At 45.5% G+C, this 23237-nt stretch overlaps 1 protein-coding gene across 1 annotated transcript in view; it reads right to left on the bottom strand.

The window, feature by feature from the left end:
- The window catches only part of klf8 (Kruppel like factor 8), a 112374-nt gene that overhangs the window by 45620 nt on the left and 43517 nt on the right, over positions 1-23237 (bottom strand). The window contains exon 2 of the mRNA XM_084320739.1: positions 11398-11694. Within this exon, the coding sequence (XP_084176865.1) occupies positions 11398-11694 (297 nt within the window). The remainder of the gene's footprint in view (positions 1-11397; positions 11695-23237) is intronic.

Raw genomic sequence — 23237 nt, 5'->3', positions numbered from 1 at the left:
GAGCAACGCCAACGCTTTTAGCTAAATTCACATATTGCTCCATAGCACAGTTAACAGGAATTAGCCAGGATCACTCTGAAACTATACAATATTCACCACGGTATAACACGCAAACGTATACATGAAAACATTTATTCTTTTTCACATGTTGAACGATGGATAGTTAATGTCAAATGAGCCATAGTATTGTCTCCATAGCTATAATATAGAATATAGATATAGCCCTGCAAACACAGCGACGCCCAGTGAAAATCCCTATCTCTTAAAGCGGTGGCGCAGTAAGTACAAGGATAGCTAGAACGGCTGGCGCCCAAAGTGTTAACAGGAGATGTGATTATAACTTAACAAAAAAAAAGCATAAAAAAAATAAACGAATCGACTAACAAAGTCTTAGTCAACGAAGACCAACCAAAGGAGCAGCCCTACCTGACAGTCACATGAGTTTATCCACTAATCAATAAGAGGAGTCTGTAAAACTGCCTTCCTACATAACTGTCTGTACGCAGGTCAACTCAATCACACAGAAGCACTATTAGATCTATGTATTGAAGACCAAAGCATATTTTATACCTGTTGTGAAGCCAGGGGTTTCCAGATGTGTTTTCCAGAGAATAAAGCAGAGACAAGTAATAAGTTAAATTATTAGCCTCAATGAGTGATTTATTTTTTCAGATAAAGGTGGGTATATTCACATACATTCTTTAAGATTTTGGGGATCACTGATTGGGCATTTAACCTACACTGCTATAGTAAGTAAAGCATGATGATGCTCAACTGGCCTAATGTTCACTCCAAGAAGAATAAAAAAAATCCCCATGAGCTTTGCAGTTTGAAGTTCTGAATTCTACATTTGGAGGGTGCTTGTTTATGTGCTCAGATATTGATTGAACTGTCCAAAGATCACAGGATTAATTTAAAGGACCATACCAGTCTTCTCGCCATTATTGGAGATTGCCCCCATCTTTAACTAATGTTGTGTAAGTAGGAGTATTTCAGCTGATATCAGCTTATCTTACTAAACGCCATTCAAACTGCCATTGATGTTGAAAAGGGGTTGAAAAGTTAGGCATTTATACAGTATAACTGAGCCTTCTGAAAACCACTGTATCCGTTTAGATTTTCGCTACACTCTACTAGAAGCGCCAAACCTCCGTATTCAGTTGGGTGCGCTTGGTAGCTCCGGGTCCTCCCAGTTGCTGCGCGGATTTGAACAGCTTGTAGTAGAATAATACTGTAACATTAGCGGAAATAAGTGACAGTGATTTTCCCTAGCGACTTTCAAGTGTCGTGGAGCATATTTCCAACATCAGTGGCAGTGTGAAAGGTAGGCTGATATCTACCAAAACACACACTTTAAGTGTATACACCTATGAACATTCAAAAACTGTTCTATGAAAGAGAGGGGGGTTATAATCTGAGGGGAGAACTCAATTTAAAACTTAGTCTACGTTATAAAAAAAAATCGACTAAGAGGTTGGTAGTCGACTATGGCTCCTTTCGATCGATTAGTCAACTATTCGACTAATAGGGGTCAGCCCTAGTGTGGACATATTCAACACTGTTGAAAGTGCCGTGCAGCAATATGGGGGGTTTGATAAACTGTCCGCTGTTGTTACCGATGGAGCACCCGCAATGAAAGGAAAACACACAGGATTCGCCGGGCTTCTAAGGCAGAGTGGTGTCGAGTGTCCAATGCTACACTGCATTATATATCAGGTAAGTTCGCTAACATAATTTCCATCTATTGTGGGTCACTAATAATCAGGGGTGCACGTGGTACCACGCCGTCCCAGCACTTTTCTGAGCAGAAGTATGCGCACGGATGAAACGTTATTTAAAAAATGAAACGTTATTTCATCTGATGCAGATCGCATGCACAAACATTGAAGTTGACATTCCTTCTGTTGTGCACCAACAGGAGAGACCACAAGTGTCTCATTAAAGACAGAACCATTATTGACCCACTGTGGGGGGAGGGTGAATGTCATGCCAGTTTGATAAAGGGTCAATGGGAGGCATGTAGAATTACACAAAAAGGAATTCATTATTCTATTGCACTTGGCTACTTGTTTACTTTTGTAGTGTTCAGATAACACTAATAACACTGAAATGCATGTTATGGATATGAAGCACTCAGGAATGTTTTGTTTAGTAGCAGGATAAAAGTTTATACATTTAACAAAATCATTTATTATTGCACTTTTTATTTACTGTTGTAGTGAAATGCAGCAGGAATGCTGCTTTGTGTTTGTTGAGCAGTGGGCTTTAAGTTCATACATTTATTTTAATAGAAGCCTTAATTATAATTTGTCATTTTTGTATATATTTGGGTTACACGGCAATACTTTCAAATTCAGCTGTATTTATAAATTCATAAAGTTGAAATTAAGCATTACTAAATGCGTTTGAAATGGAATAAAAAAAAGTTACAACAAATTATAATAGTTTATAATTATATGCCTTATTTATCACATTATTGTGACTATTATGGGCTATTTGAGTGATGGGGTACTACTGGCGGGACTGCCGATAAACAATGCGGCCCCCCAGATTGAGTGTGGAAATTTAGTGGCTCTCACCATATACAAAGTTGCCCACCCCTGGTCTACATACTACCAGGAGAAGACACTGCATTTCCATATCTGGAGTGAAACTGTGGAACAGTCTGAATGTTGTGCTAAAGTAATGTCCAAACATGAGACAATTCAAACTGAATTATAAAGATTTTTTTTTTATGTTTTGCATATATATATATATTTGTTTTGTAAGGTTTTAAATTAGAAAGGAATTACATTCATTTTGAGTAGTGGAAAAGGGGTAGGATTAAATAAGTGTATACATCTTCCTACTCCTTTTCTAAATTGAGTTATTTTCTCTTTTTTTGTTTAGTTTTTGTTTTTTTATTTAGTTTTTTTCCATTTCATTGCTAGAGAATGATCAATGATTTGTTTTTGTTTCATATTGTTTGTATTTACATGTTCGAAATAAAGATTTCAAATGTCAAATGTCAACACAAACTGTGTTAAAGAGAGGGACATTCTCTGGTAATGAAGAAGTCAGAATTAAGACTGAACTATGGTTCTTTTAACATGGATTCAGTTTTAGGGAGGACTGTCCCTTTAAGCTAGCCTGCCAGAAGGCGGAGCAGAGTAGTATATCCTTACTGACCTATTGAATGGCTTATGGTGAGACACCTGGCAACTGTTTTGGCAATGTGATAAGGCAATGTGCCTGACTGTAGACTGTAGAAATGCCACGATGAGGACATTTTCTCACCGGTTAATAAAGTCATGACGACACTGGTGTTACACAGTTAACATCAGACAAGAGATGAGCGTTGTGGTTCAATGGGTGGGGGGGGGGAGCGCAAATTTGCAATAGCTGCAACAACCTTTTTGTGATAGGACACTCCCATTGCCACGCCTCCTTTTGGCAAATTGGCATGAACACACACACACACACACACACACACACACACTTGACTTCCAAAGACCAATTTCAGCCGCTAGGGCAAAACCTGTTGCCACTAGAGGGTGGGAAAATGTTTGTCGACCAACCTACAGAGTGACCTATAGAGCTGCTGGTTGCAGCAAAAAAAAAGCATACAGAGGTAAAGTGATCATATGGACATACCGCCCAGCCCTGAATACAATGTTGTATTTATCCTAAATCAATCCATATCCTCAGTTTATTACAAACCATTAGGACTGCAACACAGTGTCTAGAGTTCACATTACACTGTCTGTAATTAACTACTCATCACCTGCTTGATTTTTGTGGCCATAATATCATAAGACGAATAATGAATAGATAAATCATCCATGCATTAGATCCTAGGATCAGGAGAGGATGGGTCACAACGTTCTCACACTTAAGTTATTCAGCACTGGTAGTCCATGGGCCAGAGGCCAAAATTTCACTTGTCGGTGCCACTCAGGGTGAATAAACGTACATATCATTTTTTCAAAGATCCATGTCTGTAGATGATATTTTGGTATGATAGCCGTTCCAGAGTGGTAGCTTTATCATAATTATCAAGTCATGACGTATACCCACCCCCTCAGGAACGTGGTTCCCAGTGGCGACGAGGGAAGCCATTTTCGAACGTTGCTATGACAACACTGTCCCATCCTCTTCTTATACTTCTAGACCAGTTAGTTCAGACCGTACATTGTGATCGGATGAGCTATGTTATAATAACGTACACTTAAGAAGGCACACAATTCATTTTGCACATAATCTCACATATTAATTTAGTTTTGACAGTTATTGAGAGTAAATTGGTTTGAATATGGCCACCAGTGATCATCAGGGACATTGAATCCTTGTGTTAATTACAGCTCAATGAAATGATAAGGCAGCAGTCCCTATATGGCAAGGCCTTGCTGTTTTTCCATCTACATCATTCCATGGAGCTGTAATTAACACAATGCAATTCCTCACTCCTCTCTTTTTACATTGTGGTGATACAGTGTACAGATCAGACAGTCATATTAATGAATCCGTGACCTGGCAACAGCTTTTGTTATGGTAACATTTTCAGGCAGAAAATGGTTACATTAACAGCAGAAAAAGAAGTGGCCTTCAGCCTCATGCCTGTAGGCGCAGCACAGCAGTACCAGAACCTCACAGTACAGTAAATAATATGACTTCATCCAATTACTGTGGCTTTAAAGTAAATGTGATAGGCTCCAGTTCTTTTTTGTAATCATATTACTGTAGTCAGTACTGTTACGTGTAATTAGTTGGTGAAGTTAAAGCAGTTTCTATAGTCTCTCTACGCTAGTGGAACTTGGCTGCCAGCAATGACATCATCATTCTGCACCAGAGGAGAGGAGAGGGGGCAGGGGAGAGGGAGCAGCACCCAAGCGTTTCTGCACCTCTCTCTCTCAACCTCCTATCCACTCTAGTCTGAGAGAGAGAGAGAGAGAGAGAGAGAGAGAGAGAGAGAGAGAGAGAGAGAGAGAGAGAGAGAGAGAGAGAGAGAGAGAGAGAGAGAGAGAGAGAGAGAGAAGCGCTGCATCCCAACATTATGAATGTATACTGTCCCCTGAATGGGTTCAACAAACACTGCTTTGCCACACACAGGGCCAACACACACACACGAATCTTTGTGCATCAGTGCTCCTGTTTGCTGGAGGACAAATGGCTGTTTATGTGCATACATGTGTGACATGCACATGCATGGAGCACCTCACTGTGTGTGTGTGTGTGTGTGTGTGTGTGTGTGTGTGTGTGTGTGTGTGTGTGTGTGTGTGTGTGTGTGTGTGTGTGTGTGTGTGTGTGTGTGTGTGTGTGCATAATGCGTGCATGAGAGAGAGGTTACAGGCCTATATAGTGTTTGTTGCAGGTATTCAGCGTGTAAGTTTGAGTGCATGTGTGCATCTGTGTTGTATGTGTAGTATGCTTGCCTTTGGTTGAAGTGGTGAGTTGGAGAGAGAGAGAGAGAGAGAGAGAGAGAGAGAGAGAGAGAGAGAGAGAGAGAGAGAGAGAGAGAGAGAGAGAGAGAGAGAGAGAGAGAGAGAGAGGGGGGAGTGGTAGTGTGCTGTGAGGGGGAGGGGGAGAAGTGAAAGGGTGGAAGATAGGTGGGAGGGGGTGTGGGCAGCCTACATGACACACACTCATCACACACACTCACAGTTCTTCCAGTGAGGGGGGAAGGTGTCCCCCACCGACCCCACTCTACAACTCACCACCAAAGGCAAAACACACACACACACAAACAAACAACACACTCACACAAACTCACAAGCTCAATACCTGCTGAACTCTCTTCTGTGCACTTGCGCACACACACACACACACACAGTCACATACACACATGTGCACACACCACATGTACACACACAATGTGAGGCACTCTACAGAGGGGTGGTGGGCTGGTGGATGGGTGGAGAAGGGGCGGGGGTGGGGTGGGGCCAGCCTACATCACACATGCAGTCTCTTTCCAGCAACTCCCGCCAGAGCCCGTTGCCATGACGACCGAGCGAGCGGAAGAGCCTCCCTCGACATATCCTATTAGGGCCCGGGCGAGACACAGCGAGAAAGAGTGAGATGTGTGCGTGTGCGTGTGTGTGTGTGTGTGTGTGTGTGTGTGTGTGTGTGTGTGTGTGTGTGTGTGTGTGTGTGTGTGTGTTGTGTGTGTGTGAAAGAGTGATGAGAGAGAGAGACCCAGAAAAGGTATGTGTGAGAGTTTGTGTGTGTGATTTTGTTTTGAGAGAGACAGAAAAAAGGGAGAGAGAGACCAAGGTTGTCCTGAAACACTAGCTTGTGTTGCAAGGCTGTAACGAGGCTACAGGATAACCTTTAACCCCACACACACACACCACACAAGTATCCAAACCAGCAAACCCTATCCACAGGCTATCTTTCTCTCTCACCCCTTCTCTGCTGCTTCACATGCTCTCTCTACCGTCAATCCTGTAGCCTCTTCAACTCTCAAACATTTACGCCCATGGGTTTCGTAAAGGCCAATCAGTGATCCAACAAATGGATGGCCCAGGCTCACCACCAAAACAAAAGAAACATTAGCAGAGTAGCACTCGGCTCCCCTCGCACACACGCAGCAGATTGACATGGCGGCGTCTCTTTACAAAGCGCTCTGTAAATCAGCCTCTGTGAATCCATTTAAGTGATTGGACGTCCGCTTCCCACATGCATCTTCCTCGGAGGGAACTGCCGAAGGGCGAGAGTGTTTTTGGTGCTTTTGAGGACGTGTAATTCACGTCCGATAAGCTTCTTAAGGATCATCGCCATAAAACGCTCAAGTGTGCAATCGGACGGCTTCATAATCGAGAGTCAATGAGCCGTCGCACTAATTTAACCCGACGTGAACTTTTATTACACGCTTCAATAGCGTACGCCAGCGTGAGAATATTAGTTGCGGTACATAATGTTAGTGCTAACTCTTAAGGCTAGCTAATATGAAAAGTGGATGTTAAGAAGTTAAAGAAAGAAATGTTGAATTTGTAAAGCAAATGGGGGTATATCGTCACGCTGAATGTGAAAAGGAACGCCGTGGACGCTCTGCAGCAATAGGTTACATTTAGAAACGGTCCAGTGTTTGTACACGTCAGCGATGCTACCGTTGAGACCAAAGGCACTAGCATGTCTCAACACCAGTTTTGCCAAGTGCCCAACTGTCAAACTGACGCAGAGTCGTATCTGAACATACTGTAAGAGGAGCGAATGGCGTCGGACACAGGGGGGGGGGGGGGGGGGGGGGGGACGTCTTCGATGCAGTGGTCCTTTTACGTCCTTTAGTTCCTACTGAGCCTCTGCTGGAACAGAGGACCTAATCTTTGGACAGGAATTCCTTTCCGTCTAAGCTGCCTCAGAGGTGTGGTCAGCAAACGCGCACACACAACCCCTCCCTAATAAACACGCACGCACTCACGCACACACAGCCCCTCCCTAATGATCCCTTACACAACCGTCTTCCTCCTACCACCCCCCACCCTCCCAACCACACACACGCTGTGCTCTCTCCACAGACCCTCGGCAACCTTACAGCTTCAGTATCTTGTACTTTCTCTGTCATTTCATATAACATTACAGAGGTGATGACCAATTACCTAAACTCATATCAATGGTTGTTTTGTTACTTATGTTTTGTTATTTTCTGATTGGCAACCACTGAAATGTTATTGGGTTTTTGATTCACAACCACTTTTTTTAGATGCAAAGCACCTCGTATTTAATCACATCTAAAATATTTGTCTTAATCAAAGAATATATTGAATAAGGACCCTAACTAATTGAGCAGCCCTAGGCTAGTAGTTTGCAATGACCTATCTCAAACTCTGCCCCCTCTTTTCTTGATCTCTCCAATCACAACTGTTGCTTCCCTTTGTCCGAGCGAAGCAACCAGTTGTGATTGGAAGATCAAGAAAAGAGGGCAGGTTTAAGATGTAAGAGGTCAATTCAGGAGCAAAGAATGGGACACAAAAGGGAACGAGAACAATAAATGGAACACGTCCATAATCCTACTGTGCAACCAGCACATGATGTAGTGGTTAACACTGTCGCCTCACAGCTAGAAGGTCAGGGTTCGATTCCCGCTTGGGGACCAGGTTTCCGCGTTGCCAGGTACCCAGGGTGGGGTATCTCCCAGGCCTTTCTGTGTGGAGTTTGCATGTTCTCCCCGTGCTCGCAAGGCCCCCCCCCCCCCCCCCCCCAATAAGAGAAACCCGATGGAAAACATGCACAACAGATCGCTAACGCTTGTCGTGTCGCTGACGAAGACGGGCAGGAGCACTTGGATTGGTCCCCGGGGCGCGGCGCCTCGCCGACGCCCCTATCTGCTCCCGGCTGCCCTTGGGGGAAGGACGACGGGATGGGTCAAGTGCAGAGACTCAATCGCATCGGCGACCCAACTAACTGCATGTGTGTGTGCCGCCCATCGCATGTGTGTCTGCCTGCAGGCCGAATAAAGACTTCTCCAAGTCCAGTTATTATTATTATATTATTAGCACTGTCTTGTCCCAAACCACCTCCTCATCCCTCCCTACCCTCCCTTCCCTCAGCTTTCCTCTTTTCTTTCCTGCCATTCCTTTCCTTTGCCCTTTATCTATCTCTCTCTCTCCCTTCCCAATTCACGCCATCTGTTACTCTTCCTCCTCCTTCCTGGCCTCCTCCCTCCAACCATCCTAGCGACCCCACCTTCACCTCCTCCTTCCTCAACCCACAACAGTCACGTCTGCAGCTCCAACCACCTCCAAACCACCAGAACTTCCAGAAAGCCTCACCCTCCCGTTACAAACCACACCCAGTACAGTATGCCTACATTTAGAACACACCCCTGTCTTCCTCTGGGCTTGATACAGTATACCCAACTATATCCGCCTTATCACCATTACATGCAGATATACAGCATATACATCAACTAGGGGTGGCATGGTATGCCATTAATGTATAAAGGCTTTTTTTTTTTATCTGGCCTGTTCGACCGCGTTCAGTTCAGGACACACCGCATTCTGTTTCATCTGTCGTTTAGAAATATCTGAATCACTTGTGGGTCGTGACTCGTGAGCTGCCTGAACCTTTAGGCCGGAGCCTCCAAACTATACCACTAACTATACAGATTATAAACTCGACAAACCTGAAATTCTGGTTCAGAAATACCACCTGAATTTTCTGAAATGTACGTTTTCACATAAAGAGGACTATTTCATTAAGAGACATGCAAACGGAACCCATTGACTTCTACTAGCATCGCTAACTATTTCTACTTCCAGCGTCTCAAAAACAATGCTGCCAGTGTTTTTTTTTTTTTACGGGTGGACTGAAATGACTCCCACCTTGTGACCAATCAGAGGTGAGCTTCTCAAAACAAAGTGATACTCTCTGATCTGCCGTTTAATCATCTCTATTCTCTCCGCAATATTCCTCTCCTCGTTCCTAACATTAATTTCTCCACTCCCCCCCATCCCCCTATCCTGCTCCGTCTCCCCGGGCACACCCTCTGCTCCACCCTCCATCTGTCTTTCCAATTGCTCACACCCCTCTTCCACAGTCCACCCTCCTCCTCCACCCATCCCTCTATCTCTCACCACCATCAACCCAAACTCATCTTCACACTCTCCCACTCTCCTGCTATCCTCGTGTTCATACGACTGGATTTAGTAATAAGTCGTTTGTCCAGGTGGGAGGGGGGGGGGACTCTACGACAGTCCCCAAATAGGTTTGGTCACTATGATGATGTCAGTCAGTCCTTTTTGGAATGCCCCCCCCCCCCCCATGCCGGAAAAAAAGGCGGGGAAAGGGTTATTTTCTAAAATAAAACGATAACTATACATCTTTTGAGCGCTATACTCTGATTGAACGTGGGAGTTTCACAGACCTGTCGATCAAATCAACAACTCGATCAGTCAGCCAGGTCCCCACTAAGAATTTCTTGAGTTGAGGGCAGTTCCGTGTGTCATTTCACGGTGCGTCACGCGCGCACAGAATGATCTCCGCCTTCCCTCAATGATGTTAACGGCTGTCGTCGTTCCCGTCGATTGGCCACTTCAAACCCAGCATTCACATGCATGCCAGTCCATTCAGCTCTCGCGGAGGACGGGTGATTCTATTCTTGAACTCCAATCCGTTTGACCAGTGATTGCCCACTTCACACATTTCACAGGAGTAATTTGTGAATTCCCCCTCACAAAGGAACTAGGACTCGGGACTTCCCGTTGATTGTGTTTTTGGGAATAAATAATGGTTTGGCCGTGTCGTTTTGTGAAAAGCTGCCACATAAAATGTGACAGCCATCACAAAAGAGAACTCAAAATATTATTTTCCCCCATCCTCCTGTTTTTGTACATGTTGCCATTTTTTTGCAATTTCTCGACGCAAATTGACGCCAGCAGCGACCCCCATCAAAATGACAACCGACATCTGTAGCAACACACAGTGGCCGTCCACCTTCCCCAGCCCTGTAGCAGTGTGCAGACGAAGAAAAGCAAACGTGTTCTTTCAGCTTTCCGACAAATGACTTTGTGATTAAGTATGAATCTAGTCTGTCCTCTCTAGTCCACCTATATCCCCCCTGCTCTGCTTTTACTCTCCGCAGACATCCATCTCCCCGTTCATCCATGCATCCATCTTCCCAAACGCACTTCCTCCACGCCATCACTCAGACCCCTCACCAGTCCACATCTCATTCCTCCATTCATCAGCAGCGAGCTCCACCTCCGCCGCTCGTTCATTCACCCAACCTGTACCCCCCCATAAAGCCACAATACGGGATGCTTTTCTCAGCGAACAAATCAACGTAGTGTAACCGGCACTCAGTTTGATCGGTAGATGTATAATTGACTATCTGGACTTTGCTAACCCGTCAGAATGTGTACTTGTGTAGGTTGTAGATTTCACTCCAAACATTCCCAAAATGTAAACAAACCTTTAAAAGGTCATGAAATACAGCGAATACAGTTAAAAAAAAGTATTTGCCTCTTGTCTCGTCCGTCAATCCATGTATCAAGACCTCAGTCAACTAGCTCGAAAATAAAAACCTATAGGGGAAACCTATGTTTTGGATCACTGACTTTAACCCTTGCTCTTGGATCTTCCTCTTCGTTTATTCGACTTCCTCCTTCCACTCCTCCACACTCTGTCCATCTCTCACTCCCACTCTGCTACCCTCTCGCCACCTCTCCATCACCCCCCTCCATCCATACCTCCATCAAAAACTCCCTCTCTACATGTCACTCACACCTCCACCCGCCCACTTCCTCCTGTCCCACTCCTCCGTCCATCCACCTTAAACCTCCACCAGTTCCACCACTTCTCTCAGTCCATCCACCCACCAGCCCTTTCTCTTTCCCAGTTCCTCCACTCTCCATCCACCGCCCCCCACTCCCTTTTCTCTCCCAGTTCTCTCCAAGCTCCATCCATCCCAACCCTCCTCACCGTGCACTCCACCTCCTCCGGCTCTGCTTTAATCTGTATGGAGGGCATCTCCGTCTCCTCCTCCTCCTCCTCCTCTGCTTGCTTGTCCTCCTCCTTCTCCTTGGACTGTGTCGCCTCCTCCTCTTGCTCCCGGGCTTCCTCCTCCTTCACGCCAGGCTGCGGCCTGCTCTCCTCTCCCTCCTCCTGGGGTCGTGGAGGTGCTGTCGAGGAGGCCGGGGCCGCTGGACTCTGCTGCTGCTGCCGCTGCTGCTGGGCGCTGGCAACACGACTGCTCTTCCTCTTAGCACTAGACTGGCACTGTGGAGAGAGGGCGAGAGAGAGAGTTAGAGGGTGAGGAAAAAAGAGCGAGAGAAAAGGGGGTACAAGAGAGAGAGGAGGGGATAGATGGAGAAATATAGAGAAAGAGGGAGTTAGAGCGGGAGGAAAAAATGGGGTAAAAGAGAGATAGAGGAGGGGAGAGAGAGAGGGGAGAGATGGAGAAATAGAGAGACAGACATACAGATAGATGTCGCACAGTATGGGGAGAGAGAGGGTGAGAACAAGGTTGAGTGCCAAAGGACAGGTCAAGGGGGGGGGGGTTGAAAGACAGGAATGGAGGAGAGAAATAAAGAAAGGAAGAGAGAATAACAGGGTGAGAGACAACAAATGTGACCATGTGAAGGAGAAAAGACAAAAGACCCAATAGATAGAAGAGTGGAGAGGAGAGGAGTGGGGGGGAGGGGGAGTAAAGAGAGAGAGAGAGCGAGGGAGGAGGGGTACAGGTACAGAGGAAATGCCAGCTGGGGTTGGAGGGGAAGCAATAGCAGTGCCTTCTCTAAGAAAGAAGAAAACAGAAAATAAATAGAAAAACTAAACAAACCCCACTAGAAGAGGGTTTAAAAAAAAAAGTGTTTGAAAGAAGGAATGAGGGGGGAAAAGAGAAATAGAGAAAGAGAGAGAGGGGAGACATACAGACAAAGCCTAATCCTGGTTGCTGCCAGTGAGGGAATGAGAGAGAGCGAAAGAGAAATAGAGGCAGGGAGGAGTAGCCTTGCAGTGTCCCCTCCCTCTCTTTCACTGGCAGGCAGGCGGCCACACCCTTTTCTCTCCAGCAGCAGAAGGGGAGCGGCGAGAGAGACAGAGAGAGAGCCTAGGCCTACATACTATCTTTCTCTCTATCTCTCTCTTCTCACCTAGTTCTCTCACTCTTTACGCCTCACAGTTCAACAGGGACTCAAATACACACACGCCAGTTCTTCACAGGTTGCCTGCATACAGTTGGAGAGTGTGAGGGAGAGAGAGCTGTAATGTGGAAGTGTAGGCATGGGGGAGGGGAATGGGGGGGGGGGTGACATGTGACCCAGCCAGAGTAGATTCCACAGTGAGGTGTGCCCCCCCCCTCCTCTTCCAATCAGCCTGGGTGTGGCTGCTACACACATGGCCCCTCCCACATACACACACATAATGTACACTCGCATATTAACACATGGACAAATATACATACAGGTACACACACAGGCGCTAAACAGCAATATATCTAAAGAGGTCCATCTGCATGATTGCATGTGTGGGAAACACAATTTCACAATTAAAATCAACTTAGTCACCAAAAGTCCTCAGACGATTAGTCGACTAAGACTCTTCAGTTGAGAACAGCCCTAGATCACACACACAAATATGCACACACACACACACACACACACACACACACACACACTGGTGTCGGCATACTATTGTGGAAGAACAGAGCCCCTTCTATACTTCCAAAACAACGGTAGGCAGCTCTCAATGCAACAAAGCCAGAGCCCTATGTGTCACCTCTCCTGGTCCGCTTGACTCAAAGAGCTTGGTCGCTACCTCAAGACGCTCTCCGGCGGGCTGACTGTGTGTCACACAAGAAGACATGTGGAAACATGTGTCCACTGTCCAGAGATGGCCTACTTCATGGATATCCTAAATCATATCCTGCGATGTAGGGGCTGGGCAATATGAAAGAAATACACAGTAATCGTATGGGATATATATAATATATTATATACAGTATATCGCCGTTATGTGTTCAATGATATTTGTCCAATGACCCCAATCTGAGGGTGTTAAGTCGATACCGTTCAGTAAGTGACGCGTCGGCTCAGTGCGCTGAATGTTAATCACTCACCCACACTGTGCAAAGAACAACGCAATATATTTGAATCAATTACAGTAATCCACTACAATCTCCAATAACCTAAACCCATCCTTTCATCAAATTGAGTACCTATATACTATGTTTGACTTGTTTCTTGCTAAAAAAAAATGTAACTGCTGATGTAAAGATGCTTGTCTTGATACCGTTTCTTTTCATGCCTTGTCTAGTCTCTGTTCCAGACGTTATCTGTGGAGCCCAGAAAAGGCCTTTCCTTTACCAGCTTAATGTGTTGTCCAGGCATTTATCTCTTGGGCTTTTTATCATGTATTTCCATGTTTGGTGTGCAATTAATTTGTCTACAAATGTCCAATAAATAAACTGTTATCGGTGTGACCCTAAAACAAATACTTGTTGTTTTTTACACTTAGGCCATTGTGTGTCCCAGATTTAATTAAACAGAATGCTTACTTGGAGGGACGCAAAATAGCCACCACAGAATTTTAATATGGAACTCTTTGGTGGCTGCGAGGAGTACTGTGACATTCACTGCCATGGCGTCATCACAGTGAAATGTCCAACATTCTAAACAATCATCTGATACAGTATCACGTCACCTAGCAACGGTCATCTGGGGCAGGATTATGGATCTAACCACTCAATGGCTGCCATCCACTGCAAACAACAGCCAAACGACTCCGGCTAATCTCATTCAAAGTCTTTAGAAACTTCATTTCCTTGACAACAGTGAGAGCACAGGACTACAGCTGGGACCGGGATTCTATTGACCAGAACACTGCTCCCGAGATCAGCCCCAGGAGCTGTTTACTTCCCCGTAGGTCACTGAACCGTCAGAATATACAGTAGGAACCTTGATCCCACTTTGCCATACTGTGGAACTCAAAGTGTCATAGGATGATGGAAGGAGAGCCTACTAGCTAGCTAACAGGATGGCTACTGACTACTAGCTTCCTCTCTCCCCCCCGCCCCATCTCCCTCCCCCTCTCTATCTCTCCCTCCTCTTCCTGTGAACTCCCAGCTCTCAAGAGTGAGAGGGGAGATATGCTCGCTGGATCTGTGGCTAAAGGGGCTTAGGGACAGTGTGTGTGTGTGTGTGTGTGTGTGTGTTTAGGTCTGTGTTCTCCCCCGAAGGGACCTCCCACTGTGGGGAGTTCCAAGAATAAAAGTGGGGCGAGGAGGGTGTGACCCCCCCCCCCCCCCCCCCCCCCCCACAGCCCCTCAATCCCACCACAGGAAGTTACGGAAAGAGAAGGAGAAGAGAGAGGGTGGGAGGGCGGGAGAGAGACGTGAGAGACATAAGGGGAGAAAGTGGGGGGGGGGGGGGGGGGGGGGGTAGAGAGAGAGAAAGGAGGTGTGAGGGTGGGAAAAAACAGATGAGTGGAGAAAGAGCAAAAAAGAGGGAAAGGAGGGGAAATGGAAAAGTGATTGAGATACAAGACAGAGAGAGAGAGAGAGAGAGAGAGAGATATGTTGTCTATTCTCTAGAGAGGGGGAAGGAGAGAGAGATGGAAAGGGGGGAGGAGAGAGAGGAAGAGAGAATGGGGGACGGAGAGGAAAAGAGAGACCAATATGGGGAAGAAGAGTAAGATAGAGAAGGAGAGAGGAAGAGAGAGAGAGAGAGAGAGAGAGGGGGGGAAGGAGAGAGGAAGAGAGAGACAGTATGGTTGATCAGGTCAGGCTGACAGGAGGTAACATCACAGCATGAGAAAACAGAATAACTAGGCGGCTGAGTGTTGCAGTGGGCAAGGTGCTCGCCACTAACGCAGGAGATGCTGGTATCGAGCCCAGCTCTCGCCGTTGCTACCGGCTTGGCCGGCCATCATACTAACACAATTGGCAGTGTTAGAGGGTGGGAAAGCCGGTGGGTGGGGATTGGACGTTGTGGACAACGACTCCTACAGGTCGGTTGGGTGACGCCGGTGCGGCGGAAACAGGAAGTATCGGGGGCAGCGTGAGCCTCCCACGTAGGGGTGGACGGTATGGTCTAAAATTTATATCACGGTATAATTTGAAGCATAGACGGTAACGGTATATATCACGGTATCATCGTTTTTGATAAAAAAAAAATTATTTTATATATATATATTTTTTTTATAAAATATATATATTATATAATTAGACTTGTACTGGTATTATCTGCGAGACATCGCCACCACGCAACAAGCTCCACTGTCTGTGTGTACTCTAGTAGCCTCCAGCTACGGCCAGAATTCTCCGGAGCTGCACCTGGACCTATACTCGAGTAGCCTCGAGCAGAGCTACGGCCAGGATTCTCCGGCGCTGCACCTGGACCCTATTGTATTGGTATTATAACGTTAGCAAGCCCTCAGCTCGAATACGCATCGAATCAGTGTTATAAGACATTGATATCATGAGCTATCTGTAGCTACTGCATATATAACGTTAATACAACGCCTCAGTGAATTATTTAGTTCAATGGGACATTTCGTTTTGAACGGTGAACTAACTTGTGTTAACGTGAGCTAACAGGTAGCATACACGTCTCTAGTACTAGACTTTGTGGAGCGTTTGTTGATGTCAGGAGCTATCGGTAGCTGGCCGACTAGATACCGTTCGGTTAGACAATGCCCCATCATGTATTAAACTAAAAGTGAATAGTTGACTGGGTCATTTTGTAACGGTAGCTAAGCTAACGTTAGCTCAGGGAGACGCCGACAGCTCCCGTGTCCCGTCCCACTAGACTACTAGACCCGTGTTTACATGCGTGCGGTAGGGGCTGGCACGCCCACTGCGCGAAGCCTCCTAAATAACTTTTTCCAGTTCGCACATATCTATTATCTATGACTAATTCTATCTATTTTTAGGGGCAAATGCCAGTGAAATAGTCGCGCTGTGGTTACATGACGTCATTGCTATTTTAGAGCTGCACTACCGGTTACACGGTATACTCAAAATCCATACCGTAGAGCAAATTCATACCGTTTATACCGTATACCGTTTATACCGTCCACCCCTACTCCCACGCGTTACTCCTCGCCACTGAGAGTTCGAGCTGCTGCGGTGAAAAGATGCGACAGGCTGCCTCCTCGTGTACTGGAGGGGACACGTGATGCAAGGCTTCTATCCTCACTACAGCCGACCAGTGGGAGGCATAGTCTAGCAACGTTCAAGACAGGGGAGGAAGAATTGGAAATACGAAATTGGGATGGGAGAAAAATAGAAAATGGGGAGAAAAAGTGGATAAAAAAAAAGAACAGAATAACTTTATAGCCCAGTATGAAGTACATAGACTGCTGACACTAACCATTCATTCACTACCATTCACTGATGTTTGAAATCTTGTTTTTAGTGCCTTTGAGGTGCTTTGGTACCATGAGGTGCAAGCATAGTCGTAGGGTACTTAGATTATAAACATCACAAAACAAACTGGTCAGACTACTGCTTGACCTTACTCCTAAAACCCACCTCACCCCTGCCCATTTTGACAACCTAGGATGGCTTAGAGTAGACGACAGAGTACAGCAACTTGCAATGGGCCTGGTCTACACCACGAAGGTACCCATGTAAATGTCTGGTCTCCCGGCCACTGCCACCAAGCCTCTACAACTCATTCAGAAAGCAGCGGCCCGCCTGATCTCAAACCTACCGAAGTCGGCCCATGTCACCCCACTTCTTAGGGACCTGCACTGGCTCCCCATTGCTGCACGTATCCGCTTCAAGGCCCTCGACCTGGCATACCGTGCGGCAAAGGGAACCGTTCCCGCCTACCTCCGGTCAATGGTCTCTAACTACACACCCTCAAGACCCCTACGCTCTGCATCTTCTGGCCGCCTCAGACCTACTCCTATCCAAGCTCCGGGAGGGTCATCAAAGAGAAGTCGCCTATTCTCAGTCCTTGCCCCACAATGGTGGAATGAACTACCCACCCCAGTTAGGGCAGCCGAAACCCGTCCAATCTTCCGCCGTCGACTAAAGACTCACTTCTTCAAAAAAACTCTAACCCTAACTAACCTTACTGTCATGCACTTGTCCTAATAAACTAACCTACACTGTAATAACACGCAACACTTTGATGAACATTGTTACTCAGCTGATAGAGTTGTACCCTTCCTGATGACTTGTCGTACAGAACTTGTAAGTCACTTTGGATAAAAGCGTCAGCTAAATGACTAAATGTAAATGTACATGTCAAAATACTTCCCAAAGGTCAGTGAATACCACAACCACAACACCAGAGAGAGTTCCACAAATCATGTTCAACCCAGTTTCGCAATTATGCCACATCAATGTGGAACGCACTACCAAAAGCTGTAAAAAAAATTTGAATCCCTACCCACCTTCAAAACCGCTCTCAAAGAGCACCTAGGGGAGACTGCAATTCTAAACTGGCCCCCGTAAATGTCTGAACCCCCTTCCCACCCACCGCCTCCTAATGTACAGTTCCCTCCCCCTCGTATGTATATATTTACTGTTAGGATCTCTGCTTAACAATACTGTATATTTGCATATCTTGTATGTCACAAATGTAACAGTACTGCATATCTGTATGTCATGTATGTCATAAATGTCATGATTAGTTTAGATTAGATGATTAGATTAGATTTTTATATCTGTATATTGCGTATGTCATAAATATGAATTGAAAATGGGGGACCCTGATGTAAACAAGACGAAAGTCTTTCTCTGGTCTGCATCCCCTTAACAATTGTGTGTATTGAGCCGTACTGTACTGTACCCATTCTGCAATCTGTTCATTAAAGTTTTCAATCAATCAATCAATCAATCACACAGGACTACTGACACAAAAAATTTATTCATACAAGACTAATAAAAGCACTTGTTTCATTTAGTCCATGCTGCACACAAATGACGTGTTACCCAGTAATGAGGTGGTAAAAGAAAAGACTCCATCAGCTCAGTAGCAGGTAGTAGTACCTGTAGGACTTGTACACACTATCGGTCATCTTCAACAGAATATTAAAGGTGCACTGCACCAAAAACAATGCCGATTTATTTTGCACATAATCTCACACACATTCAAAAACTCTAAACAGTTTTGCACAAATGTATTTAGTTTGACAGTTATTGAGAGTAAATGTGTGTGGATATGGCCACCTGTGACAATGAATCCCTGTGTTGTGTTAATTACAGCTCAATAATTAGGTAGCAGTCCCTATATTGCTATTTTTTCATCTACATAATTTCATGGTGCTGTAATTAACACAACACTAGGACTCAATGTCCCCGATGACATCACTGGTGGCCTTATTTAAACTAATTTACTCTCAATAACTGTCAAACTAAATGAATGTGTGCAAAACAGAGTTTGGGGATTTGTGTGAGATTATGTGCAAAATAAATCAGCATTGTATTTTGGTGAAGTTGTATTTTGGTCAAGTGTCCCTTTAACACATTTGAAGACGTTGGTCCCTAGATGCCACACGGCAAGTTTGGTCAGAATCAGGTGAACAACCTAGAAGGGGGGGGGGGGGGGGGGGGGTATTTATACAACAAGATAACAAAATAATAAGAAAATTACAGAAAATCTATGGTGGACCTCAATTAAGTACTTATGGTGAATCCAGGGTATTAGGAGTGTAAGGTACACGTATCCGTACCGAACCGTTTCAGTACTGGACCTAGGTTTAGTACGGCTGTGTAGCAAGCGAATACAACGGTATGTTAACCACTAACGACCGCACATGCAGAACATTTTTTTGCCTGCAGAATTTAATTCAAAACTCCAAGTTCACCCATTCCAAAAATATTATTTGTGCAAAGGGCCGGGTGTTCAACCCACACACAACACAGAGATTACCTGTGATTCTTTTTTATTTAATTTTTTTTACAAGTTGATCATTAATTTCAATATAGAATATTCATTGACATCCCTACAAGTACAATTAGTTACTGCAAACCCCTGAGTGGAACATGGAAAGCCAAACTTTCCCCCACTGTACCGAAAACCCGTACCAAACCGTGACTGGCCTTGGCCTACTCGCAGGTCCGGAGATACGGCCATCTGAAAGTTGAACACTTGGAGTGATGGTGGCACTAGAGGAAAGGTCATAGTGTCACCTAAATCAATATGGTCCTCCCTTTAGGGGTCATGGAAGTGCACAATACACAGGCCTACATACAATACTTTATATGTAGAATACATACATACTAGACTTTATATTTACCATAGAATACATACACTACTTTGTATTTACCATATAATACATACATACAATACCTCATTTACCATAATACATACATACAATACCTCATTTACCATATAATACATACATACAATACCTCATTTACCATATAATACATACATACAATACCTCATTATTTACCATATAATACAGACATACAATACCTCATTTACCATATAATACATACATGCAATACCTCATTTACCATATAATACATACATACAATACCTCATTATTTACCATATAATACAGACATACAATACCAAATTATTTACCATATAATACATACAAGAATCCTGCTGATTGGGGTTCCATATAAAGGACTTGTATAGAGAGAGAGGGTGCATGTGGAAAAGAGAAAGTAGGGGGCAGTGTGGGGAAAGGAACAAGCGAGGGATGGAGGGAGGAGTAGAGAGAGAGAGAGAGAGAGAGAGAGAGAGAGAGAGAGAGAGAGAGAGAGAGAGAGAGAGAGAGAGGGTGGGTGGGTGGGACAGAGTGACTATCTGGGTCAATGCTCTTTCAGTCCCTGCTGCGCCCAAACCCCCCTGGCCCTGTGTGTGTGTATGTGCATGTGTGTCTATGTGTCTATGTGTGTGTGTGTGTCTATGTGTGTGTGTGTGTGTCTAATGTGTGTGTGTGTCTATGTGTGTGTGTGCATGTGTGTGTGTGTGTGTGTGTTCACCCCGCGGCCGCATGAGCAGAGTTTGGCCGTCTGGGTACCCCCCCCCCACCCCACCCATTCCTCCCCACCCAATACACGCACACACACATAAAATGTTGTGTGCCCACACCCAAACCTCACGAACGCACACACAGCCATTTGTTCATAATACCTTAAAACCCCACCCAACACATCAGTTGTTACTGTCCCATTTCACAAACAGACACACAACAGCTACAAACACACTGCTGTCTGTTAGCAGACAGCAGGATCACTGAGAGGGTCCATTGTGGCTCCGCTAGTCTCTCTCCATAACAATCGGAGCTCTGGTGTGCTCTGGTGTGCTCTGGGGTGCTCTGGTAGCTCGGTACGCTACCAACACCTACTTGAACATGTTCCCATTTTGCCCAAAACCAAGAAACTAGTAGTATTGGTTGTTTTCAGGAAGGATGCACTGATGCTACCCGCCATGCTTTAAAGTTGCACTATGGAAGATCGGCCCCCTGTGGCCGTGAGAGGTGACTGCACCTTGTTGAAACATGGTTGATAAAGGCATTCCGTCAAGCAAGGTAACTTATAAGCAATATTCTTTCAAGAAATAGTCCCATAGTGCAAGTCTGCTGATAACGAGTGCTTTAACCAAGCAGTAGAGTTAGGTTAGACCACTCGTTCCGAGCTGCCCCTAAGAGGCGTCCCACAAGCATCAGCTTGACATCTCGACAACAACAATCGCCATGTGCAACACTCAGAGACTGCACTGACACAAGGTACCGACAGCTAACCATCTCAACACCACGGTACGAAAGCTCCTGGTAGAACACCATTATATTTCTACTGACATTCTGTTTCGTTTATAGTTTGGCTAAGTATTTCAGTTCGCTATTGCCTATATTTGGTGAACAGCCTCTCGCGTACTTCCCTGAGATGCGTTTCTTCGATTTGGCCAATAGCAGGGTCGATGCGTGATGTTACCGTTTCATCATGTGCGTGTGCGCATGCATGCGTGTGTGTGTGCGTGCATGTGTGTGTTGTGCTGGCAAATCAGTGCGCAAAGGGCATCCCGAGCTAACCATCTCCACACCATGCTATGAGAGCTAACCATCTCCACACCACGCTATGAGAGCTAACCATCTCCACACCACGCTATGAGAGCTAACCATCTCCACACCACGCTATGAGAGCTAACCATCTCCACACCACGCTATGAGAGCTAACCATCTCCACACCACGCTATGAGAGCTAACCATCTCCACACCACGCTATGAGAGCTAACCATCTCCACACCACGCTATGAGAGCTAACCATCTCCACACCACGCTATGAGAGCTAACCATCTCCACACCACGCTATGAGAGCTAACCATCTCCACACCACGCTATGAGAGCTAACCATCTCCACACCACGCTATGAGCTAACCATCTCCACACCACGCTATGAGAGCTAACCATCTCCACACCACGCTATGAGAGCTAACCATCTCCACACCACGCTATGAGAGCTAACCATCTCCACACCACGCTATGAGAGCTAACCATCTCCACACCACGCTATGAGAGCTAACCATCTCCACACCACGCTATGAGAGCTAACCATCTCCACACCACGCTATGAGAGCTAACCATCTCCACACCACGCTACGAGAGCCTCTGCACAGTAGACTGCAACATGGACCACAGCTCCCCCACATGGGTGTGTGCTTTCACCTCGACCTGGGCCTGCGAGATGCTTCGCATCTATGACACTGACTATGTGTCCATGTTCTCCAAAGAGATCTAACATGCTTCGGTGCCAAAGATGCAGGGGGGGGGGGGGGGGGACTTCTAGCATGTTTCATATGACTCAATACAATTCTAGTATTGGGGAAATTCTCAGATACCGAATCAGATTCCTTGTTTGAGCCTGGTAGCTGCCTGGCTTTGAGCTTCTCGGGGAATACATCTCTTGGTCTCTGTGAGCTGCAGTCAGAAGAACAAATTAACTTGAACTTTTAAAGCAATATTTCATATCAGCTATTATCACTACTGGCCGACAGGAGGAAGCACATTGTGATAAGATGTTTGTCCATGTGGCCAAGTCCTACTAGTAAGGAAATAAAATTTTCAGTTTCTCGCAAAGAACCCTATGGGAAAGTTGAGCTACGGTGGTATGAACAACCGTGGACTCATAAAGAAGGACATAACAGGGGTTGATGACAGGAGGGAGTTGATTTAACTTCTTTTGCCGCCTTTCTGGGAACCGGTGGGCCGTCTGACATTCAATTAATGGAATCCATAAAGGGAACATTCTCTTTCAGTGTGCTTGTAAACACTAGGGTTTAATGAAATCATTCTCGTAAAGAGAGCGAGGGCAGTAATCAGATTATTGTGTGCGTGTAAACACAGTGGCGGGCAAAGTAAAAAACGAATGGAAACACACAGCTTAGACAGTTTAGACCGGACCGGCTTTCCACAGGCTAGACACACTAACGCGGCATAGTAGGGATGGGTCATAAAAACCGAATGACCGAATAATCATTTGCGGGGGATCAAAGTCGACTTTTGTAATGAGCTTGTTGATTGTTTTATATGCAGGTTATTGCCTCCAAAAAAGTCCCGGGATCGTCCCTGAACCCTGATCCTAAATGTTTACTATGAGCGATCTGTAGTGCTGAATTTCCCTCGGGATAAATTAAGTATTTCTATTCTATTCTATTGACTGAAAAGCACTTTCCAGGTTCAGCCACTAGACCTCCACTTGATAGCTTGGAGCGCTGTTCCAGCCTGACGTCTGGCCTGCATGTGCCGTTATTACTCTTCCATGGCTCAGTAGCGATAGCCCTGTGGCAAACTTTAAGAACATTAAAGAAACTCGTGTCTAGCATGGGCTACCTGTAGTGATGCACGATATATCG

Source organism: Notolepis coatsorum (assembly GCF_963971535.1).
Source record: "Notolepis coatsorum genome assembly, chromosome: 8".
Taxonomy (NCBI): domain Eukaryota; kingdom Metazoa; phylum Chordata; class Actinopteri; order Aulopiformes; family Paralepididae; genus Notolepis; species Notolepis coatsorum.
This window is presented reverse-complemented; position numbering and strand designations above follow the sequence as displayed.